Here is a 20,071-nt window from a genome sequence, read left to right as displayed (position 1 = left end):
GCACCTTTCCACCGATTATCTCTATCACCAGCTTTTCAGATCTCTGTTGCCGTGAAGGATGATTGCTACCTCTCACTCATGAACGGTGAAAAGAAAAACAAAGCAAAATCTCCCCGCACGGTGCATCCGTTTACCATGTTTCTGAGTTTCTTCTTAGTTCTGAAGGAAAATTTCATTTTCGCCACAAGATTGCATTCTTCAAGCCAAAAAGGAATTTCATTGCCAGACCAACATAAACTGTGAGAATGAAATACCCCACCCAACCTATTGCCTTAAAAGTCGTAAATTTTTGGCCGACGGCCGATATTACAATTAATTAATTAATGGTGATTTTTTTCCAAGTACATTTCACGACATTACAATCAATTTCTTATACTAGTAAATAGACCACTAAATTACAATCAATTTCTGTAATGGCTACAGAAACCTCAGTAAGCCAGCCACATGTTGCCACACTGGCTGATCCCTTGGGCGGTGGTGGGTACAAGGATGTATACAGCAACAAAAGGCGGATCCCGGCTGGCCAAGTGAAGCGCAGTCACGGCTCTAGCAAAATTGATATTATTGTATTCTTCCGCTATTATGACGTCAAGATTCTTGAGCAAGCAAAACAGGGTATCACAAGGACTCTGGACTTGTAGACGGTCTGATTCTGGAGGGCATCTGCACACCGTCCCTTAATTTACCTCCTAACCAAAAGGCGGTTGGATTTTTAGGCGTTATAGACATTCTGTTTAGAGAATACTCAAAATCTTCATCAATATCAGAATCTTCCTCATCAATACTCCTGCCAACCATTCTCACCCGATTACTAGCATTGCTAACTTCAGCAACATCTTCATCACTGTTCCCTTCTTCATCGTCGTCATCATCATCATCATCATCTTCTTCTTCGTAAGTACTTCTGACCATCGACCAGTACACAAAGTTTGGCCGGATAAATCTTCAATAAAATGAGGCGGCAGCAAGAACAGTTAACGTTTGAGGAATCGAAAATTTTAATGTAATATAGGATATCTTTCTAAGAAAAGCATACAATACATGAACAAATAATTTGTAGTCATAAAACTAACAAATGATATAGGTGGAACTTCGAAGTATCAATAAAAGAAAGACAAACCTATCAGATTTCTTCAGCAAACATGGATCAAATGGGAAAAACATGTCGAGCCTTTCTAAACCACCAAAGGTCATCGAAAGTTCTGATTCCAGGAGGCCATCAGAAACAAAGTTCTGAGCCACATTAAACAAATGAGACGATTTGGCCACCCGAAGAAACTCTTCAACTATTGATGGCAGACAAACCTGTTAACAAAGTGTAGCTGAGGACTGATAATTTACTACAATGAATCAATGATGTTGGAGCTGACAAACAAAACATGGGAGGGGGTAGAGAGAGCCAATGAAATTCATAAATAGTACGAGTCCTTGTTGAAAGTTAAATTCAAGCGTTTCACCTTCAATGGGTTAAGTGGATGCCTCAAAATATCATCTATCCGCAGAAGAAATAGTTGTGATCTGAGTCGAGGGATAGCCACTATTGATCTCATACGGAAGCAAAGGACATACATAATGGCCTGCAGTACCATCAGTGATGTGAACAGATAGAACTCTACCCAATTAAAATGAAAGCCAGAAAAGCACACTATCAACTTTGTTTCTTTAAAGATGATAAATGCATTAATTAAGTAAAAGCAAAATGGGGCCATAACCAGACCATGTCATAGGTGATGCTTGGAACTTTTTTTTTTGTTTTACTCCATGCTTCAAAGTTGGAATAAACAATAACATTGAAGTCATATGATCCTACATTGCCAATCAGAACATGATGTATAAGCATAATGGAAGTCCTTTCCCCTTGTACTCAATCACAAGCAGAAAATTATACCCAAAAAAATTGCATGGATGTGGAAAGAAAATTTTGGACTCTAGACTGTCAAGATATTTATTTATATCGTTAGGTCACATATGAATGCCAACTAGTGACTCAACATATCAAATTATCAAAGCTCCATTGTCATTTTGTTCTCCAAGAATTCTGAAAGCTTCTTCACTTAATAACATCCCAAGTCCCTTTCTGAAACCATGAGACACCAAGAAACATTGGCAGCAATTACTCTTTAATTCTGGAAGCTCAACACTACAAACCTGACAACCGGCATAAAAAACTTTATGAGCTTTGGGATTGCTGTCACCATGCTGATTCTTGCAGTAATCAGAACACCAATTTACAAGTCTGAAACAACACAAAAAGAATATATATAATAAAAACTAAGAGAACAAAATAGCTTGTAAAATCTTTCCTATTATGATCATCCTTCTTGAAAAAGTAATTGAAAAGAAAGGCAAACAAGTGCATCCAATGCTAGAAATTATTTGACGAGCATATAGATGTTTTAACAACCTTTCCAAGACACTGACAACAAAAGAGGCAGAGACAAACTTTGCACGAGACAAGTAACTGGCAAGATACGCAACAGCGCTCATTCTGCAATAAAATCAAGGAAAAGTTTTCAGAACCTTCACAAGTAACGTGTAGACAAATAACTAAACCAAACTGAAATTGCTAGGGAATGTCCCAAAAAGAAAATTATTGACAGGTCATATCAATATAAAATTAAACAAATGCACTGACTTCCTCCACATGAAAGTGTATTTCACAGATTCCAACTCGAACCATGAACATATTCATATTACAAAAGAATACAAAGAACAAACTATTAATTCTACCTCCATTCCGGGTAAGAACTGCCCTCAAATATATTTACAAGGGTAACTGCAAAGTTTGTTCCGCAATTATCAGGATCTAACGAACACGCATAGAACATCACAAACTGCAAAATATGATAGGGTTTAGTAGGCATATGGTAACAAATGGCTGAAAATCTTATTCAACAAAAGCTGAGAACGTTCATAACCAAGCTGGGAAAGTAGAATAAATATGAACAAAAAAAAGATACTCAAGCTATGGTTGAAATTCTTCACCAATATGACTAACAGAAGAAAAATACCTGGGCAAATTTTGATTTGTATGCTGTCAAGACTGTTTTGTGAAATGACTGAAGGAGTGTGTCAAAAACCTAAACCATTTGGCAAACATTGAAAAATCAAGAAAACCATAAAGACAACACCTAATAAAGCGAGCCTAACGGATAACTTACTTGCTCCAAACGGCCATTTTCATACGAGGATTTAAGGTGTCCAAATACGAGGACCATCAAGCTATCCAGCTTTTCAGCAACCAGGTTTCCGCCAAAAAACCTTTCTATCCAATTGTTCCTTTGAAGCTGGAAGTAGCAATTTTGTTAAAGTAGCAAAAAAGTAACTGAAAGAAGGCCAATCTAGAAAAATTAATCCTATAACTCCAGAATAGCATGCCTAGTAACTTAAAACGTGAGGAAAAAGAAATCAAAATGGATTAATTTCAAACTTTTGTTCTTTGTCAGATGGAGGAGAACTTGAAGATATCTAATCACTCAAAACTGCGATTCTGAAATATTTTGGATTTTCTGGTGCCACTGGATACTCCAATAAGTATTTCCCCAAAGATTTTCCCAATTTTTTGACACCTCTAAACAACTGATTGTCCATATCACAATCGTTTCTCTTGATTTGAAACTTTGCCAAATATTTATATATTTCTATTACAAGAAGACACTACAGTTGAATCCACTGAACATTTTTGTGCTACCTATAAATATTTTTATCTTACTCATTACTTCAAAAAATGTCCTTGTTAAAGGAACAAAGACGGACAACACACATCACCAACTACTGGCACAAGGTAAAATATAGAAAGGCTTGTAACAACCTGTAACTATTTCCCTGAAAGGCATTAATTTGGCACTGAAATCTTAAAGAATATTTTGCTAAAGAGGAAATACAATTAGACAGATGAAAATGAAAAAGAATGCTTTAGCTTGCTTCAAATAAGCTTGATCTCGAAAGAAACTGAATAGCAAGAGTCAATGCATCAATTGCACAACTGCCAGGTGATCTTTCAAGATATGTCTAAGTAGGGATGGCAACAGCGGTGAGGGGACCCGCCCGTCCCCCGCATGATATAATTAATATAAATAAATATCATTATAAATTAGTTTTAGTCAGATTAAAACTCTTGACATAATGTTCTAGTCTATTCTTCCTCTTTTTGTTTTCTTGGCTGCAACTCCCTCTCACAATTTCACTCTCCGTGCCGCTTCTTCCTCTTACTCTCTGCCGCCTCTCCTCCCTCTCACACATCTCAATGATTCAGACTCCCTCTCGTTTAGATCTTTAGCCTCAAGACTTGAGGACTCATCCATCATCACCATCCCCTCGTCCCAATCTTCATTAGCAACTAACTTTCAGAGTGAAAATCAAGGCCCAGCAAAATGAAGAGGCAAAGAATCTTCATCAGCAACCATTTTTTCAGAGTGAAAATCAAGCCCCAGAGAGATGAAAAGGAGGCAAAGGCACTAATAGTAGGTATAAATGTAACTTTTGGGTTTTGAGCACTGCAGTGATCTTCGCTTGTTGCTGCGTGCTATTGGTGTAGTTTAATGCTGTGTGCTTGAAAGGGCGGAAAGGGCATCTGTGGAGTGGGGTCAGGGTCCACCGCCCTGCTGCCATCCCTATGTCTAACCAATCCAATACTAAATTTGATGAACTACCAAACTGATCAATCCATAATTGCAGCTTCAAAGAAGACAAGCATGGGAAAAATCCATAGAAGTCATTACCCAAAAGTCAACACTTCTCCTTTTTTTTTCTTTTGGTGGTGGTGGTTTTGGCTTTTGGTGTTTGGAGGGGGGGGGGGGGACACTATCCTACAACAGAGAACATTTATAAAGCACAGCATTGGGAAAAAAAAAAAAGCAACAGAAACAATAAGCAGTCTAAAGCACCTCATCACCATCATCATCTGCAGGCCCCTCAAGACCTTCTAGCTCCATCTGGAAAATGCCCTTGCTGAAATCATCTTGCAAAATGTCATCCCAAGCTATCTCCACCTATAAGGAACCCAAATAAAATAAAAACTTAAGAGACACTCTCTCATCACTTGTTTACCTTTGATGCAGATAAAAAAAAAAACTCACATCCAAATCAATTAGCCTATCTACGACTGCCATAAGCATTGTGCTCCCAACAAGTTCACCTATTACACCACTCTCCAATCTTAACATGTTCTCAACATACATCACGATCAACTGCAAGAAACAAAAGAATGTGAACACAGCATAGAAATAACAAGAATAAGTGCAACCTAGAAGACCACAATTGAACACAAAAATAAAAAACAATCTATGGAAATAGAACAGCAGTCTATTAACAGAAAAAAATAGTGTCTCAATTTATAATCGTCAAAATGTGTCATATATTAAAGAAGAATCCTTCTTTAAGCATGCATCTTCCAAAAAACAGTTCATTAAGGAAGAAACGAAAAAGAAAAAAAAAAAAGGGAAAACAATGCATAGATATAGAAACCTCACAAATATTTAGACAATAATACAAGATGGAATTTCAAATTTATTGGTTCTTTTGAATGAGGAGAGGAAATCAGGGTTTCAACCCCTAACATATGGGACTACAAAGATCCAACCACGAAAAAGATAATTAAGATATAAACTTGACTATCGTAATCAAATGCTCATATATCATGTTCTTCACAGAGCAAATTAGAATATATTCTGGGAAAATCAAACTTCAAGCCCTTTTTCCAATGAAAGATCGTCCTGAACAGATGCCTTCAATGTCAACATCAAAATGTAACTTGATTGGGCATATTTTGCCAGCACCTAAAGGAACATTACCATCATGTTAGTGGGAAAATGCATCTTGGCCTGAAGCCATTCCACATGACTGTAGAAGCACATTAAGCAAATGGCGGCATCTATAGCCATAATACTACAAGTGTCAACGACATCAAAGAACAAATAGTGCAGAGAAAGGCTTGTAAATTACTGTTCACATTCCCAGGAACCATTAGAAGAATAAACTTTCAATACAAGAGATAAACAGACCACAACACACAAAGACACACTGAAACACACACACAAACAGGAAATGTGAGTGAACTTAAACTCACAGGTTCTTTTGTATATATATTGGGCATTCTTTCCCTCACAACTTTTTCTAGTCTCAAAGGGGAAAGAGGAACTAAATGGGCTATATCTTTCAAAGTTGAGTGCACACGATCAAGTACTTGATCCTTTCTTATAATGCCACGCGGCTGCTTCAGTAACTCCAAGAAAGAATAAGGAGGCAGAAAATTGCTCACTAGCATATCCAAGCACAAATCAACATATTGTGGACTTGATGCAGCCTACAATAACATTATACAGTGGTCAGCTCAAAGTGTCCAAATAAGACCAAGTACTGGAGACATGTTCTCATTGCTAGGCTCTTTGAGTACATGTTCCGCCATACCAAAACAATGATAAGACAATTTCTTATACCAAGGATGTAACTAGTCCAACCAAAGCATCCATGACATGAGTGTCGTAGTTCCACAAGCTCATTCCAAAGATCTGAAGACAATTTCCTCTTGAGAAATGCAAAAATATATTTCTTAAACATTCTTAAAAGAAGCAAACGAACATAGGCATGCATATTAATTAACTTACAGCTGCAAGAAGAGATCGGTGGTGAACAACATCTATACAAGAAACTGCCCCCCTTAAAGATTTCAAGCACGTCTGGCATTCAAAAATCACAACGAAAATGCAAATTAGGAGGACGCAAGCTCTGAAATTACCCCAAGCCATAGTATAACAATGGGTTTCAAACAAACACATACCTCAAGTAGAGCCACCTCGTCAGGGTGTAAGCGTTCACTATGATGCATCGTCCCAACAAGATGGTTATAGCTGTCATAATCACCCTATGGCACAAAATGAATGTTAAAACACTTTCTCACACTGAATTACCACAATCTCACTGAAGTTTGAAAAATCAGGGAAAAGAGAAAACTTTTCCCATTTACTTGTATTCCACTAAACTGGTTTATATTGTAATTCAAAAGAAAAGCTATTTAATCATAAATCAACACTTCCCAACACAATAACTAAATATCAATTAATCTATAAATGCACTAAGCGGTAGGAAAAAAAAAGATAGAAAGAGGCAAAAAAGTAAAAAATTAAGTGAAATTTTGGGAATCATTGTACCTCAAGAGCATGTTTGAGAGCATTTCTGACACTCTTATCCAACTCCGAGTCCGTGATATTAACATCATCCTTTAAGTCTCCATAGCTCCTAGCTTGCTCAGCTGCTAATTCGACACCCATTCTCTTTTCCTATCAAAGTTCGATTTTTACACTTAAAGAACAAAATACTATCAAATTTCACTCCTGCAACATGAAGATAAAATTGAGTCAAGAAAAACACTGCCCTAATTTTTCACAAAATTTGTATCGCTCAGCAAAATATCAAAATTCTCTCGTACAAATTTAAGTAATGAGGTTGCTAATCCTTACGGTTGGATTTCTCGGAGAGAGATGACGGCGGCAGCGGAATTGACGGATGGCGGCCGGGATTTTGAAAGTAATATGGCTGCGAAGGAGGGAACCGGAGAGGCGCGGTGCAGGTTATATAGCTTAGGGCTTTGTTGAAGTGAGTTGACAATTATGCCCTTCACCCAAGTTGTCATCTGCTGTTAGTCAAAGCGGTAGAATAGAAGGTTAAACTCTGTCTTTTTAGAAGTTGTACTGGTACTTGCTGAACTTCATCTGTAGTGGTTCGTGGAGCTGTCACTATGTCCATTTAGATAAAAGAAGAAGACTAGGTGGTAATACCGCGCTTTGCGCGGTGGTATACATGTCCAGTTAACGTTTAGCTAGTAATATAGGGGAGAATGAAAATTAGCAGCACAAAATGGAGCTATATTATATAGGAATATGAGCGAAAAATCAGTTGTACTGGAAAGGTGTAATTATACGGGCATTGTAAATATGTAAAGCAAACAAAATAATATATCACCGTATAATGCTGCCTTACATTTTTTATGTACACAAAAACCTGTGACTTTGTAGCTCAAAATGAAAAAAAAAAAAAAAACAGCCCAATGTTGTATTGCATCAAGGCTTGGCCTTGTTATTAGAATGTGATACAACCAATCACCTGTTTTCGTAATTACATATCAACCTTAGTGAGATAAACTGCATTTGACCAAAAACGAAGGAGGATTACTAATGCAGGATGTATCCTGTCAATACATCAATAGCATAGGGGATGGTCAACTACTTAACACACACAAAAAAAGAAAAAAGGAAGTTACACAAGCCTGGATGCAATTCTACCCTTGATCATTGGATGGACGTCAACAGCTAGAATCCCATAAAAGGAAAGATGAGTGCATGAGATAATGTACATTTATGAAACTTGAGACCAGTAGACCGCAGTTCAGAGGTTCTCATCACATATCAAACCTGTTCCTGAAGAAAAAAAAATGCAGAGTGTAGTGTTGCATCAAGGCTTTTCCTTGTTATTAGAATCTTACACTTCAAACTAATCCAAGGACCAAAAAACACATTACTGTGTAGTACAATAACCAAAAAGGTTTTCATTAGCCTGTAACTTCAAGAAATCCGATGAAAAGAAACTCTGCTTACATATCACCTTTAGTGGGATAAATTGCATTTGACCAAAAAAGGAGGAGGATTATTAATATAGGCCACAATTCTATCCTCTGAATACATCAGTAGCAAAAGGAATGGAAACTCTTGGTACAAAATAACTGACCAAGTTGTACAAGATTTGAAACCAAACAAAAATATCATGATAACACCATCCACGTGAGATATAAAGCATCAAGAGCTGATATACATTTATAGTAGGTAATACAGAGATCACATAGCTACTGTTAGTGCAAAATCTAGTATCCAGGGTCATACGCTTCCAGGCTTTGATCTTGATAATGCTTCAAGGATGGCCGATTCTGCTTCCTACATAACTAAACATGTAGTTTTGTTAATCAGATGGCAGAAGCATTCTTGAGTGGTACTGCAAAAATCCACTTTATACGGTTAAATATTAGCAGCAATTACCATATTTTTCAAAAGTATATCATAGTTTTTTTTTCTTTTATCATTAGCCCTCCCATTTTAAGCTAACTTTTTTTCACTTACAGGAACATCAACATCTGTGTCTATCTATGCACCTATATGCCAGACAAGCTTTTTCCATATAATTATCCCTGAAGGCAAAAGTATGGGGCAAAGGTTTTTGTACAATTCATAGGTTGGGGCATACTGCACCAGTGTAGCCAAATAATAAATGAACAATCTTCAATTACAATATAAAACATGCAATAACTACAAATACACAATTTTCCATTACATTATTATATACACAATACAGACACCGTTGTAAAAAAAATTTCCATTCATAGAGATAGTTATATATATTAAAACGAAAGGTGAAATAAAAAAGGTTACAATCAGCACTTTAAAAGTAGTAGAAGGCCATTATTTGCTTTATTATATGTCGATAAATTTAATACCTAATTCCATCATGAAGAGCCCGGTGTCCATCTAATTTAATGCTAAATAAGGACACAAAGAAACCGTTTGCAAGTTAAATAGCAGAAAAGATAATCAACAGAAACTTAATCATTTTCTCTTAATCAACAGAGGTATCTACTAATTATTAGTATACAAGCACATCCATTTGACTAAGATATTTTGCTAAATAAAGTGTAAATGCAGTGTTTGAAGAAGTACCTAAATCCACAAACAAAAACACATAAAAGTTTTGCATTTTGGAAATATAAGCTACTAACAGATGCAAGACTCAACAATTCAGAAATATCCAAAAAGTTGTGTACGAATCAGAATTGTTCACTTTAGTAAAGAAGCATTTTTCATGTGAGATTTTAAAGTAAATAAAACAGAATAACAAAACCACTAAACAAAAATAGGTTACGGCACATAAGTTGCCATCTTCACAGACAATTAAATACAAATTTATACACAATACACATCAAGTAGTCAGGACAACCCATCATTTACAAGCAATAATAGGCCCCTAAAGAATTATAGAATGACAGGTTTGACAAACAAAGCAAGGAAAGGGGAAAATGTATAAACAACAAATTATCCCAAAACTATATGCAAGCAAAGGAAAAAGAAGAATTAAAAAAATCCACAATATCATATAAAAATAAACGGCATTTGATTATGTAGGGAGCAAACAAAGAATGGAAGGTTGTTAGAAAACAAATTTAAGAAAATAAAATCAAGCTTCTAAATGCAGAAAGAATTCAGTTAAGATTTAAGAATATTATCGAATCAATTTGCCAAGCGGCCAAAAAGAAAGAGACAACACAAAATATTGCGTTAACGATGCCAAGGAAAAATATGCATTTACATGTGAAAAAAAGAGCATAGATTTCAAGTAAAATGAGAAGGAAAAACATGGAACAAGAATAGTAAGTTGGTAATAGGAATAAACCGACAAATTAAAATGATACAAATAACTAATTATGAAAAACAAAATTACAGAACATGGAGAGGTAAGCCAAACAGGGAGGTTCAGAAACCTTCAAGATTTCTCAAGCCTAGGGTCAGAGACCTTGTTTCAGGATTTCCTGACTCATTAGCAATTTTTATACCTCAGAAATCATATACCCACCTTCCCTATCATTTAAGAGTCCTCAACATTGTACACTTAAAAAAAATATGTTTGTAGTAAGAAACCATTGATAATAATCCCAGCAGGGCCTCGTATGGTTCTACTTTGACCATCAAGTAAGATCACTTACTTCAAAATTTTTCAATACAAAAAAATTATACTCCAAGCAATTTAAACTACCAGTAATTTTAAACTACCAGTAATTTTAAACTACCAGTAATTTAAAGCAAATTATACTAACATAAGGATATTTGCAGTAAAAAAAAGTCATAGTTGAAACTTAATTAATCAAAAGTGGATTTAACAGATAAAAACGGACACTGAGAGAGAGAGAGAGAGAGAGAGAACCCTTGGGTATGATATTCTGGGAAGCTTTCATTTTTCTCTATTGTATCCTTTCCCTCCAAACCTGCAAATTTACCGTCAAATTCGCCTATTAATTCTTCATTTATACCCTAACAATAACAAATAAACAAATGAAAACACAATAAATCAATTCATACAAATACATAAAACGACACTTCAAATTGTTCTGAAAGATCCTAGATCTCTTGGAGCATATTAGTTAACAAAAAAATACAAGAAAATAGAAAGTGACAATTTTTTCCCATCTCTTTCTCACAAGCAGAAATTCAGTGAAACGAACTCTTAGTAGAAGAAATGCATAACTTGACTGCACCAAAAAATCTCTTGTTTGCATCATTATTTCCTTGTCTGCAAGTAGCATTCTGAAATTGAGCAATTTGTATTTCTGAACTTTTTAGTAAAGACAAGTCTGCTAATGAGCTGATCACCCTGTCACCCAGAACATACAGTCATTAAATTAAAACTATATTACCACCCATTGCTTGTAACCTAGAACCCATTAGCTACCAAGAAATAAGCAGCTTTCTCATACATTGCTATAGTTGAGACAACTGATCACAACAAAACAAAGATGAAAAGCACGATGATGGCTCCTTGAACGGTAACTTAAAAACTGGCGCCGTAGCTACAAAGGGTGCTATAGAAAATGGAACATTAGCAATGGCATCAGTAGAACCTCTATTCTCAAACCTGCAAATAGAATAAAAAGATCTCACTTTATCAACGGATACGCAATCACGCCAGTCAATAATATATACGCAGACAGAGGTACAGCAAGCTCGGCCAATGATGTAAGAATAGTCATGGCAGTTGTAACACAGGGTGAATACATCAGAGCAAGAAATTTAAACGTTGATTATAGCCTATAACATTTTTGAACAACTAATGGAGCTTATTTGGGTACCCAACTAAAGGTACTTGCTCAAATTTGGGCTAATTACTTGTCTCCTTTCAAACAAGGACTCGTAACCTAAAATTATATAATCCCAAATTTCCTAAAGATTCCTAATTCACGTACTCAGTATTTATACCATTTTGGCACAACGTCTGGCCATCTTTTAAGATGACAGTCCACTAGAATTAAAGGATCAAGATACATTTTGCAACAGAAACATTATTTTCTTGTATGAAAAAAGAAAGCTCACCGTCAGACTACCAATTGAATGAAGGCAACACATATGATGGATAAGCATCATGTCTTAAGGCAAGAGCAACCACAGAAGAATCATCAGCAATTTCTCCGAAGGTATCAAGTCCAAGTTCAGTCGCATGGATCCCACCAGTGATAAATGCTGATGAGATACCAGTGGCATTTGCACCTTTTATGTCATGGTGCAGAGAATCTCCAATGGCAACACACTGTGAAGGATCTATAGCAACCATTTCCACAGCTGCTTTATAGATGATCTGACATGAATTGACCATACATGGATTAGCACTTTGAAATCAGATTCAGACACAAAGAAAAATTGACAATTAAAAAGAATAACATGAAACTTTTTTAGCAAAAAAGAGACCAAATTGGCACTGCATGATATTTCTCTGATAATTGTCTCAAATCAAAACCCCAAAGACCATGTGAAAATCTTAGATTATGGAAAAACTACAATTTCCAAGTCATATAACATGTTCAATTTTCTTAATGTCAGGAAGGATGTTTCACATGGTGATACCACTAAACATGACGCATTAACTAATTAATAGGCAAGGTTAGATGAGAATCAGAGAGGAAGGGAAAGCAGTAAATGCATTTAGAATATATCACGGTAACAATTCAAGGAAATAGCCTTAATTCACTCGCTCTCACCCCTCTACTTCATCACTTTTGTTGTTCTCTACTTCTTCGATAGGGTCAATAAAAAAATGAAAACTCCAAAATATTCTCTGACATTCACCCAGATTACTTACTATCCTGCTATGGTTCAAATTAATCAGCTTGCTTAATTTAAAATTTCTGAAAAAGTATATGCAACAAAATTTCATGAATGAACTTTTGAGTAATAATAGCTATCAGTACAAATAATGGTAAAGAAACTAATAAAGGCCTAATAATTTGCACTCTGAGTAGAATATAATAAGTTCAAACGTTTCCAGACAAAAGCAGATCTACTCAGTTGTTCTGCTTCTGAGCATTGTTCAGCATTCAAGTTAACCCAATGTATGCTGCAGCCATCTCAAAAATGCTTGCATTGATTAAAAAAAAAACATCCACATAAACAAGTGGAAAGATGATTGAATGGAGGAACTCCTGAACATTTAGATCCGGCTGAATTAGATTACCTTATCAGGCTTGCCCATCCATTTCACTTTACCGTCAAGTTTCTCATATTTGGTTGCCAATGTTCCTATTAGAAAAGTTACAGAAAACTCCTTTACTTGCAATCTCACAATTCCAATCAAAAAGGCATGCACAGATGAAGAAAGGGATGGGAAGAGAGAGCTGGGATGGAGCTATACAGCCAAACAATAGCATCAGAAGCTTTCCCTTCAGTCTCAGCTTGAGCTATCTTGAGAAGACGTTCTTTTTTGGCTGCCTTGTCCTCAGGCCTGTACTTGAGAAGCATCTTGAACAGATTTGTTGCTGCATATCAATGGGAGCATCAGAAAATACATACATTGGCAAGAGAAAAAATGAAGCAGTGAAATGGCAACCCCGAAAGGAAACAGGATATCTTCTTGACTGGTATTATTAAGATAGGGACAAATTTAGAGACTCCCTTGAATCGACCACAGCAAATTATTAGCTTTTACCAATTTCATGACAACAGATAGAGCGACACATTACGACTCAGTTTCTAGTCATCCAAGAGATTATAGGGGAAGACAATGTACAGTTACCATGTACAAATATTATGATCCGAGCAACCTCAATTTCTTTCTATTTACCACATCTGGCATATCCAGTTGGCTAAGAACCATAAAAGAATGATTTTTAAATTTACGTAAAGATTTCATTTCCTATTTAGTTACAGCAACACCGTTTGCCCTGCTCAACCATGGGATCCTATTCTACGCAATCATCAGAGAGAAAGGGGGGGAATAAGAATGAGTAAGCATTTGAAGTATGATTACAAGTGCAATAGGTGATCAATGTGCGAGAAAGCACAGATTTATGTCAAGAAAATAACTGGATTTTTCTTTACAGCAGTCAAATACCAGATCAGGGTTGTCAAGATGGTGCAATCAAGGTGAAGAACTCAGAGTCCCGATAAAAATCATCGTATAACATTAAGAAAAAAGGGAAACAGCATAATAAATAAAAAGCGAGTGAGGGAGAGGCGACCAAGATTTTTGTCGAGTCTTGGAGAACTGGTTAAGCGCCGGAGGAACCTTCAAGCACTGCCTGAGGATCCTCTTCTTCCTCTGGATCCGGACATTGAGAGGCCATTTGACGAACCTGGTGAGATCCTTCTTCGGTGGGAGGGCTCCTCGAATTCCAAACTGCTTCGGACGCTTCTCGAACAGAGGATTCGCCACCTTCTCGATTTTCCTCCTCGCCACTGCAGCTGGAGCCCTCGCACCTCTCTTTGGAGCCTTCAAAACAGAAAAAATCATCCATCAATGACAACACAAAGAACTCAAAATGTCAGAGATATGTCGATTTTTTCAAAACCAAACGAAAGATTGGAAATTAGAATGCAGCATCTGCATATATGTGTATCAGTAACAATCATCATCGAGAAGACAGAAATAACTTGGTGGTGAAGAGCCGCCTTACCTTGCCTGAGGGGTTTGGAGAAACGACGGCACGACGTCAAAAACCCTAGGGCTTAGTTTAGGAGTCTAGGTCTTGTTAGAATAGAATTAAAATTAGACGTTATCAGTTAGTCAGTTAGAAGGAAAAACAGAGAAACAATGAAAGAGGAAAAATGAAAACAAGTTGGACGAACACTTTCCAACCAAGATGTGAGACAAAGGAATCATCTGCATTTTTCTGTTTTGGTCCCGTGGGTAAAGGAAGAAAGAAGAAAGGGAAAAAAAAGAAATAAAAAGGTAGGCTTTCAAAGAAGAAAAAAATGGAGAAGTGGAGGTGGTTGATGTAGCCAGAAGGAAGATGGAGCCGGCAGAGACGAACTGGCTCAGCGAGCAGAGAGGCACTTGACGGGGCCAAGCTAACGGATGCAGGCAAACAGGACCAACGAAAGACGGGTCTCACAAGGTGGAAGACGTATAAGGGCATAAAATGAACAGCAAGGTGAGGGTGAAAATGCGGAGGAAGCACAACAGCAGAGAGGAGGGTGAAATTGAGGGTAAAAGTTGGACTGCAAAGAAGAGTGCAGAAGGAGGAAAAGCTTCGAGTGGGTGGAGTTGGTACAGAGGAAACTAACGAAGTGGCAGAGAGGTGACCGACGACCTCAGCCAGCCGCCCACTGAGCAGAAAGAAAAGAAGAAAACAGTGCTGAGGAATGAAACAAAACAGAATCTGTGGTCGACGAAGAAAGCAAAAGAAGGCGAGGAGCAAGATGGAGCCGGTAGAGACGAGCTGGCTCGGCGAGCAGAGAGGCAGCTGACGGGGCCAACCTAACGGATGCAGGCAAACAGGACCAACGAAAGACGGGTCTTACAAGGAGAAACTTGAGTTGAGGGTAAAACTTGAGGGTAAAACTTGAGCTGCAAAGAAGAGTGCACAAGGAGGAAAAGCTTGGAGTTGGTGTAGCTGGTACAGAGGACACTGACGAAGCGGCAGAGAGGTGACCGACGACCCCAGCCAGCCTCCCACTCAGCAGAAAGAAAGAAAGAAAAGAAGAAAACAGTGCGGGGGAAAAAATGAAGAACGCATCCGCTCCACGCCAGCATCAACCAAACGAACGAATCCCCAGCCGCCACGCGGAGGACGACCACGTCCGACGTGGATCCCGTGGCTCCGCCCTTAGTCTATATGGTTAATAAAGGAAATAGAGAGAGTTTGTTTGAGGTAATTACTGTAGCATGTTTGTGACGTGATGTATGAGAAATAAAAATGTGATTGAGAAGATAAAAAGGTGATTGAAATTTGTCCAAACACACCCGCTGCGTTTTGGATTGGGATGATTTGAAAAAAAATAATTTGTTTAACAAATTTTAATATAATCTTTTATCTTTTCAATTATCTTTTCATGTCACATATATCACATTATAAAAAGTGTTACAATAATTATTTCAAATAAATTCTGATCCAAACACACTCACTATGTGTAGTAACGATTTGATGCACATAAAATTAAAGAATGATTAAAATTTATGTTAAAGAATATATTTTTCACTATTTTATAAAAATTATAATCTAAATAAGGATTAAATTTTTGGACGGAGATGAATAATATATTTTAGGACATGAAAATTTTTGTTTTGAAACCTTTCCAGTGTGAAGATAACCAAATAAATTACAAGTTTTTTTTTTGTTTCGCATTTTGAGATAGGAAGCTAAAGCATAATGATTAATAGATTTTCATTTTTTTTCTGCGGGTTCTTTGGAGCGAAAAAGTGTAAGAGTTTGTATTGAAAAAGTTTAGAATATGTTATAGGTAATTTGAAACTATTATTTTCAAAGGCAACCAATTCGGGATAAAACCGTCCAACACAAAAATGCCAGAGCTTGACGAGTCTTCATGTTTTCGGCTTCAGTTTACCCGTGTCCTTGTTAAGGAATCGGCGTAGAGCAAGTTGAATGTATCTAAATTATCCATCAAATTATGCGTGCAATAAAGTTTAAATAAAATTAAAGTACGTAAAACAAATAATGGAGTCAGCATATTCTTTTTTTGTACCACTAACTACCATATATGGATTGATTGTAGCCTCACTAAGCATATTAAGGATGATGGTTAAAAAAAATAATAAAAAAAACTGGGTGATAAATACATAATTTTAACCCTTTTGTCGCTCTACACTTGTTTGTTTTCCATACGCTAAATAAAGAAAGATGCCAACCACTGACTAGCATCCCTCAATCAAACACAATAATAGAACTTTCCTAGACTTTAATCAACGTCCAGAGGCAAATGAAAAGATTGGAGAAGCGTCAAAAGATCTTCTGAAGTATTCTTGAGTTACTTAAGGGTGCCTTGGATAAAACTGGAATCTGAAAATTAAAGTTTGAAATTTAAAATTTAAAATTTAAATTCATTAAATTAATTGAATTATTAAGTATTTAAGCTAATATATTTGAGTGTATGTTACATTCAGTGATAAGTGAATAATTTATCACTTAATTTTTAGAGTAAGTTTTGTTCAAAATATTCAGTGTCTTTTAATTAATTCAGATATTCGATTTGTGATTATCAAAAGATTTGAATATATTAAGATCTGATTCCTTTAAAATTAAGTGCTGAATTGATAATCTTAGTTGTGATTGGAAATATGCACTAAATCACTTTTTGATAGAAGGAGATTCTTGTGCCGATGTTCTTGCGTAGATGAGTTTGAGCATGCCATCCGGACTCAAATCATCATCGGATCCTCCTGACGAAATTTGGGCTTTACAACCCTCGGATTATATGGGATTGACTCATCGTCGTGTTATTTCTTCATAGATTTTGGTTTTTATAGCCTCCATCTAACCAATAAATAAATACTTGGTAAGATGAAAAAATATTCGATAGTATTTCGTATTGGTCCATTCAAACAAAAAAACAGTAATCATGTAACAGGCCATGTTAGCAAGCTGGGTAGCTCAGCGACCCAGGTTTAATCCTTGGCCCAATTTCGGGCCTACAATCACATTCCACCGTAGAAACTCAGCGGAGGGGGCCCATTCACGGTGGGGCATGGGTCTCTCTCAAATCTCAATCAGGCAGGGACAGCTCACAGGATGGAGTGTGAGGTCGTCTACAGGTAATAACAGCTCCCCTCCATTCCATCTCGTGGATGTGGTGGGGCCCCACAGAACCTAAAAGGGTTCGCAGAGAAACGGTTATCGCGTGAGTTGCAGTGCCAGCTGGAAATGGTTGGACGTGGCGTTCTGTACAACCTGATTCCAACACGTGTCCATCAAACCAACATGGACATCTGGGCTTCATTTATTACTGGATGGAGTAGAGCCTGGCGATTCATATGATGGGCTGGTGAATCCCGAACCGGGAAAGAAAAAAAAAATGATGACCTCACCTCACAGCTAAATTTACCTGCTCTTATCGTGGCTGTAATGACGTTTCTGCCCTCTTATTATCCACTAAGAGATTATTAATGGAACCAAAATTACAATGAAATGCTAAACAAGGTCACATAAATAGTTACAAGATCATGTCAACGCTCGTGCTGTTTCATTTTTCAATGATGTGTTGATGAAATTATCCTTTCTTTTATGTAAGATTAGAATGGCATAGAAGCAAATGAAAGTCAACGACTAGCGTTGTGAGTTGAATTGCAGTTGAATTGTTATAAATATGTGTAAGAAACGCCTTGAAAAGGGGAGCTTTTTTTTTTTTTTTAAACGAAGCAAGTAAATTATTTCCAAATGTTGAAAATTACATGACCAATACTCTAACCACTTCAAATTTAGTATAATCTATGGAGATATGGGATCATTTAATAAGAACGGAAGAGAAGTGAAGTTAATGAAGCTAAGTATCTTACGGTATGTTAAGCAAGTAATTAGCAAACAGCCCATCAGAGTGTTTGACTGGCATATACTTCAAGTGCTATATTTTTCTAAATACAAGATTAATTAGAAAAATTAAATAAATACAAAAAAGTGTAGACAAAATTAAATAGAAAAAATATATAAATGTAAGAGAGAATAATAATTGTAGTACGTGTATATACATAATAAGTTCAGTAAAATTTAGATGTGTTGATAATAATGCTTCTTGAACAGCGTTAAAAAAATTAATTAGTAAATGATTTGTTTTCTTGTATATTATTATCTTTGTGCCCAACATTTAAGTGATTTTAGAGGATTTTGGAATACAGGATTATACCAGCAAGCTCTCTTTTTTTCTAAAAAAATGAAATGTATTGTAGATATAATATTTTCATGTATATATATATATATATATATATATAAAACAAAAAGAAAAGCTATTTTTTAGGATGGCAGGTACTCCTTTGCAAGCCCATTTGGATCCAGTATTGGATAACCGTCCCGGACCCACACGAAAAGCTGCATGATTTTCTACCTGTATTTGGCATATGACATTAGCCACTAATTATTAGAAAAGCAAAAAAAGAGATTCATCCACAACAATAATACAATGACTTTATTGCAAGAAGGGTTAAAAAACATATAATAATAATAATAATAATAATAATAATAATACAGTGACCGAATTGAATGCAGATTTTTAACGTTTGATTTGATGCATGGATAGCTAATTAGTGCTAACAGATGTGCTGATTGAAAGAAGTAATATAGTAGTAAATAATGTTGTGGAGTGAGTGGTGATTCGTGGGATGACATTTGTCCAGCAACTTTGCGGACTTTTGCCTGCAATGGCCAAAGAGAAAAGGCCAAAAGGAAAAAGGACCCTAAAAGGATAGATAAAATCATGTACGCTCCCCATTCACAACTGTCAAAAGGACTTCCAAAATTGATTAATGAATCAGCTAATGAATCAATGCTCAATTATAATGATAAAAAAAAAGGGAGGAATCTTCATTAGCATATACTAAGTAAGCTGTTATTATCACACAGTTTCCACACAAATGTGGAGAAATTACTAGCAGAATCTCATAATCAATCAAGTGCTGAAAACTCTGAAAACAAAAGCCAACAGCGTGCGCCACAGTCCATAGTCTTGAACTTTATCTTTCTTTCTAGTTTCTCTAACTAATACCAAGATTTTTTTTTCCCTTTTACCATGAACTTGTCCTAATAGTTCTTCTTGTGTGAAGATTTTTTTTCCCTCTACTAGCATTTTATTTTTATTTTGTTGGGTTTTCATAGAGCTATGAATCTTTTATTATTACCTCATAAAATGTTCCAGCAATACCTGAAATTATATTTTAAATTCCGAAATAATGCATGCATGCTCTTTATGCATCAACATTTTGAAGGTAGACTCTATCTTGTTTGGATTACTTTTTTACAGAAAAGTTTTTCAGAAACACATATTCTAATCACCTTTTTTATCTCACACACATCAAATCAAAATGATACATCTTCTCCAAAAAAATA

General features: G+C 36.2%; 1 protein-coding gene across 4 annotated transcripts; it reads right to left on the bottom strand.

The window, feature by feature from the left end:
• Window positions 1-240: 240 nt before the first annotated feature.
• Window positions 241-7,708, bottom strand: LOC113701882 (uncharacterized). 4 transcript variants are annotated; one of them, XM_072058824.1, is made up of 16 exons: window positions 7,458-7,708; window positions 7,149-7,331; window positions 6,779-6,862; window positions 6,606-6,677; window positions 6,438-6,525; window positions 6,068-6,304; window positions 5,079-5,189; window positions 4,887-4,991; window positions 3,162-3,287; window positions 3,012-3,080; window positions 2,731-2,834; window positions 2,405-2,488; window positions 2,149-2,236; window positions 1,458-1,577; window positions 1,121-1,305; window positions 241-943 (listed from the first exon to the last, which is right to left on the bottom strand). In XM_072058824.1, exons 4-16 carry the CDS (start codon window positions 6,635-6,637, stop codon window positions 619-621), a joined length of 1,674 nt encoding a protein of 557 aa, XP_071914925.1. In that variant the 5' UTR covers window positions 6,638-6,677; window positions 6,779-6,862; window positions 7,149-7,331; window positions 7,458-7,708; the 3' UTR covers window positions 241-618. The 4 variants fall into 4 exon arrangements, with proteins under 4 accessions (XP_071914925.1, XP_027078564.1, XP_071914924.1 ...); XM_027222763.2 differs by having other exon boundaries at window positions 6,438-6,509; XM_072058823.1 differs by having other exon boundaries at window positions 6,260-6,304; window positions 6,438-6,509; window positions 7,458-7,707.
• Window positions 7,709-20,071: the final 12,363 nt, after the last annotated feature.

Source organism: Coffea arabica, chromosome 7e, assembly GCF_036785885.1.
Source record: "Coffea arabica cultivar ET-39 chromosome 7e, Coffea Arabica ET-39 HiFi, whole genome shotgun sequence".
NCBI classification, from domain to species: domain Eukaryota; kingdom Viridiplantae; phylum Streptophyta; class Magnoliopsida; order Gentianales; family Rubiaceae; genus Coffea; species Coffea arabica.
The sequence above is the reverse complement of the archived record's forward strand: the minus strand, read 5'-3'. Positions and strand labels throughout refer to the sequence as shown.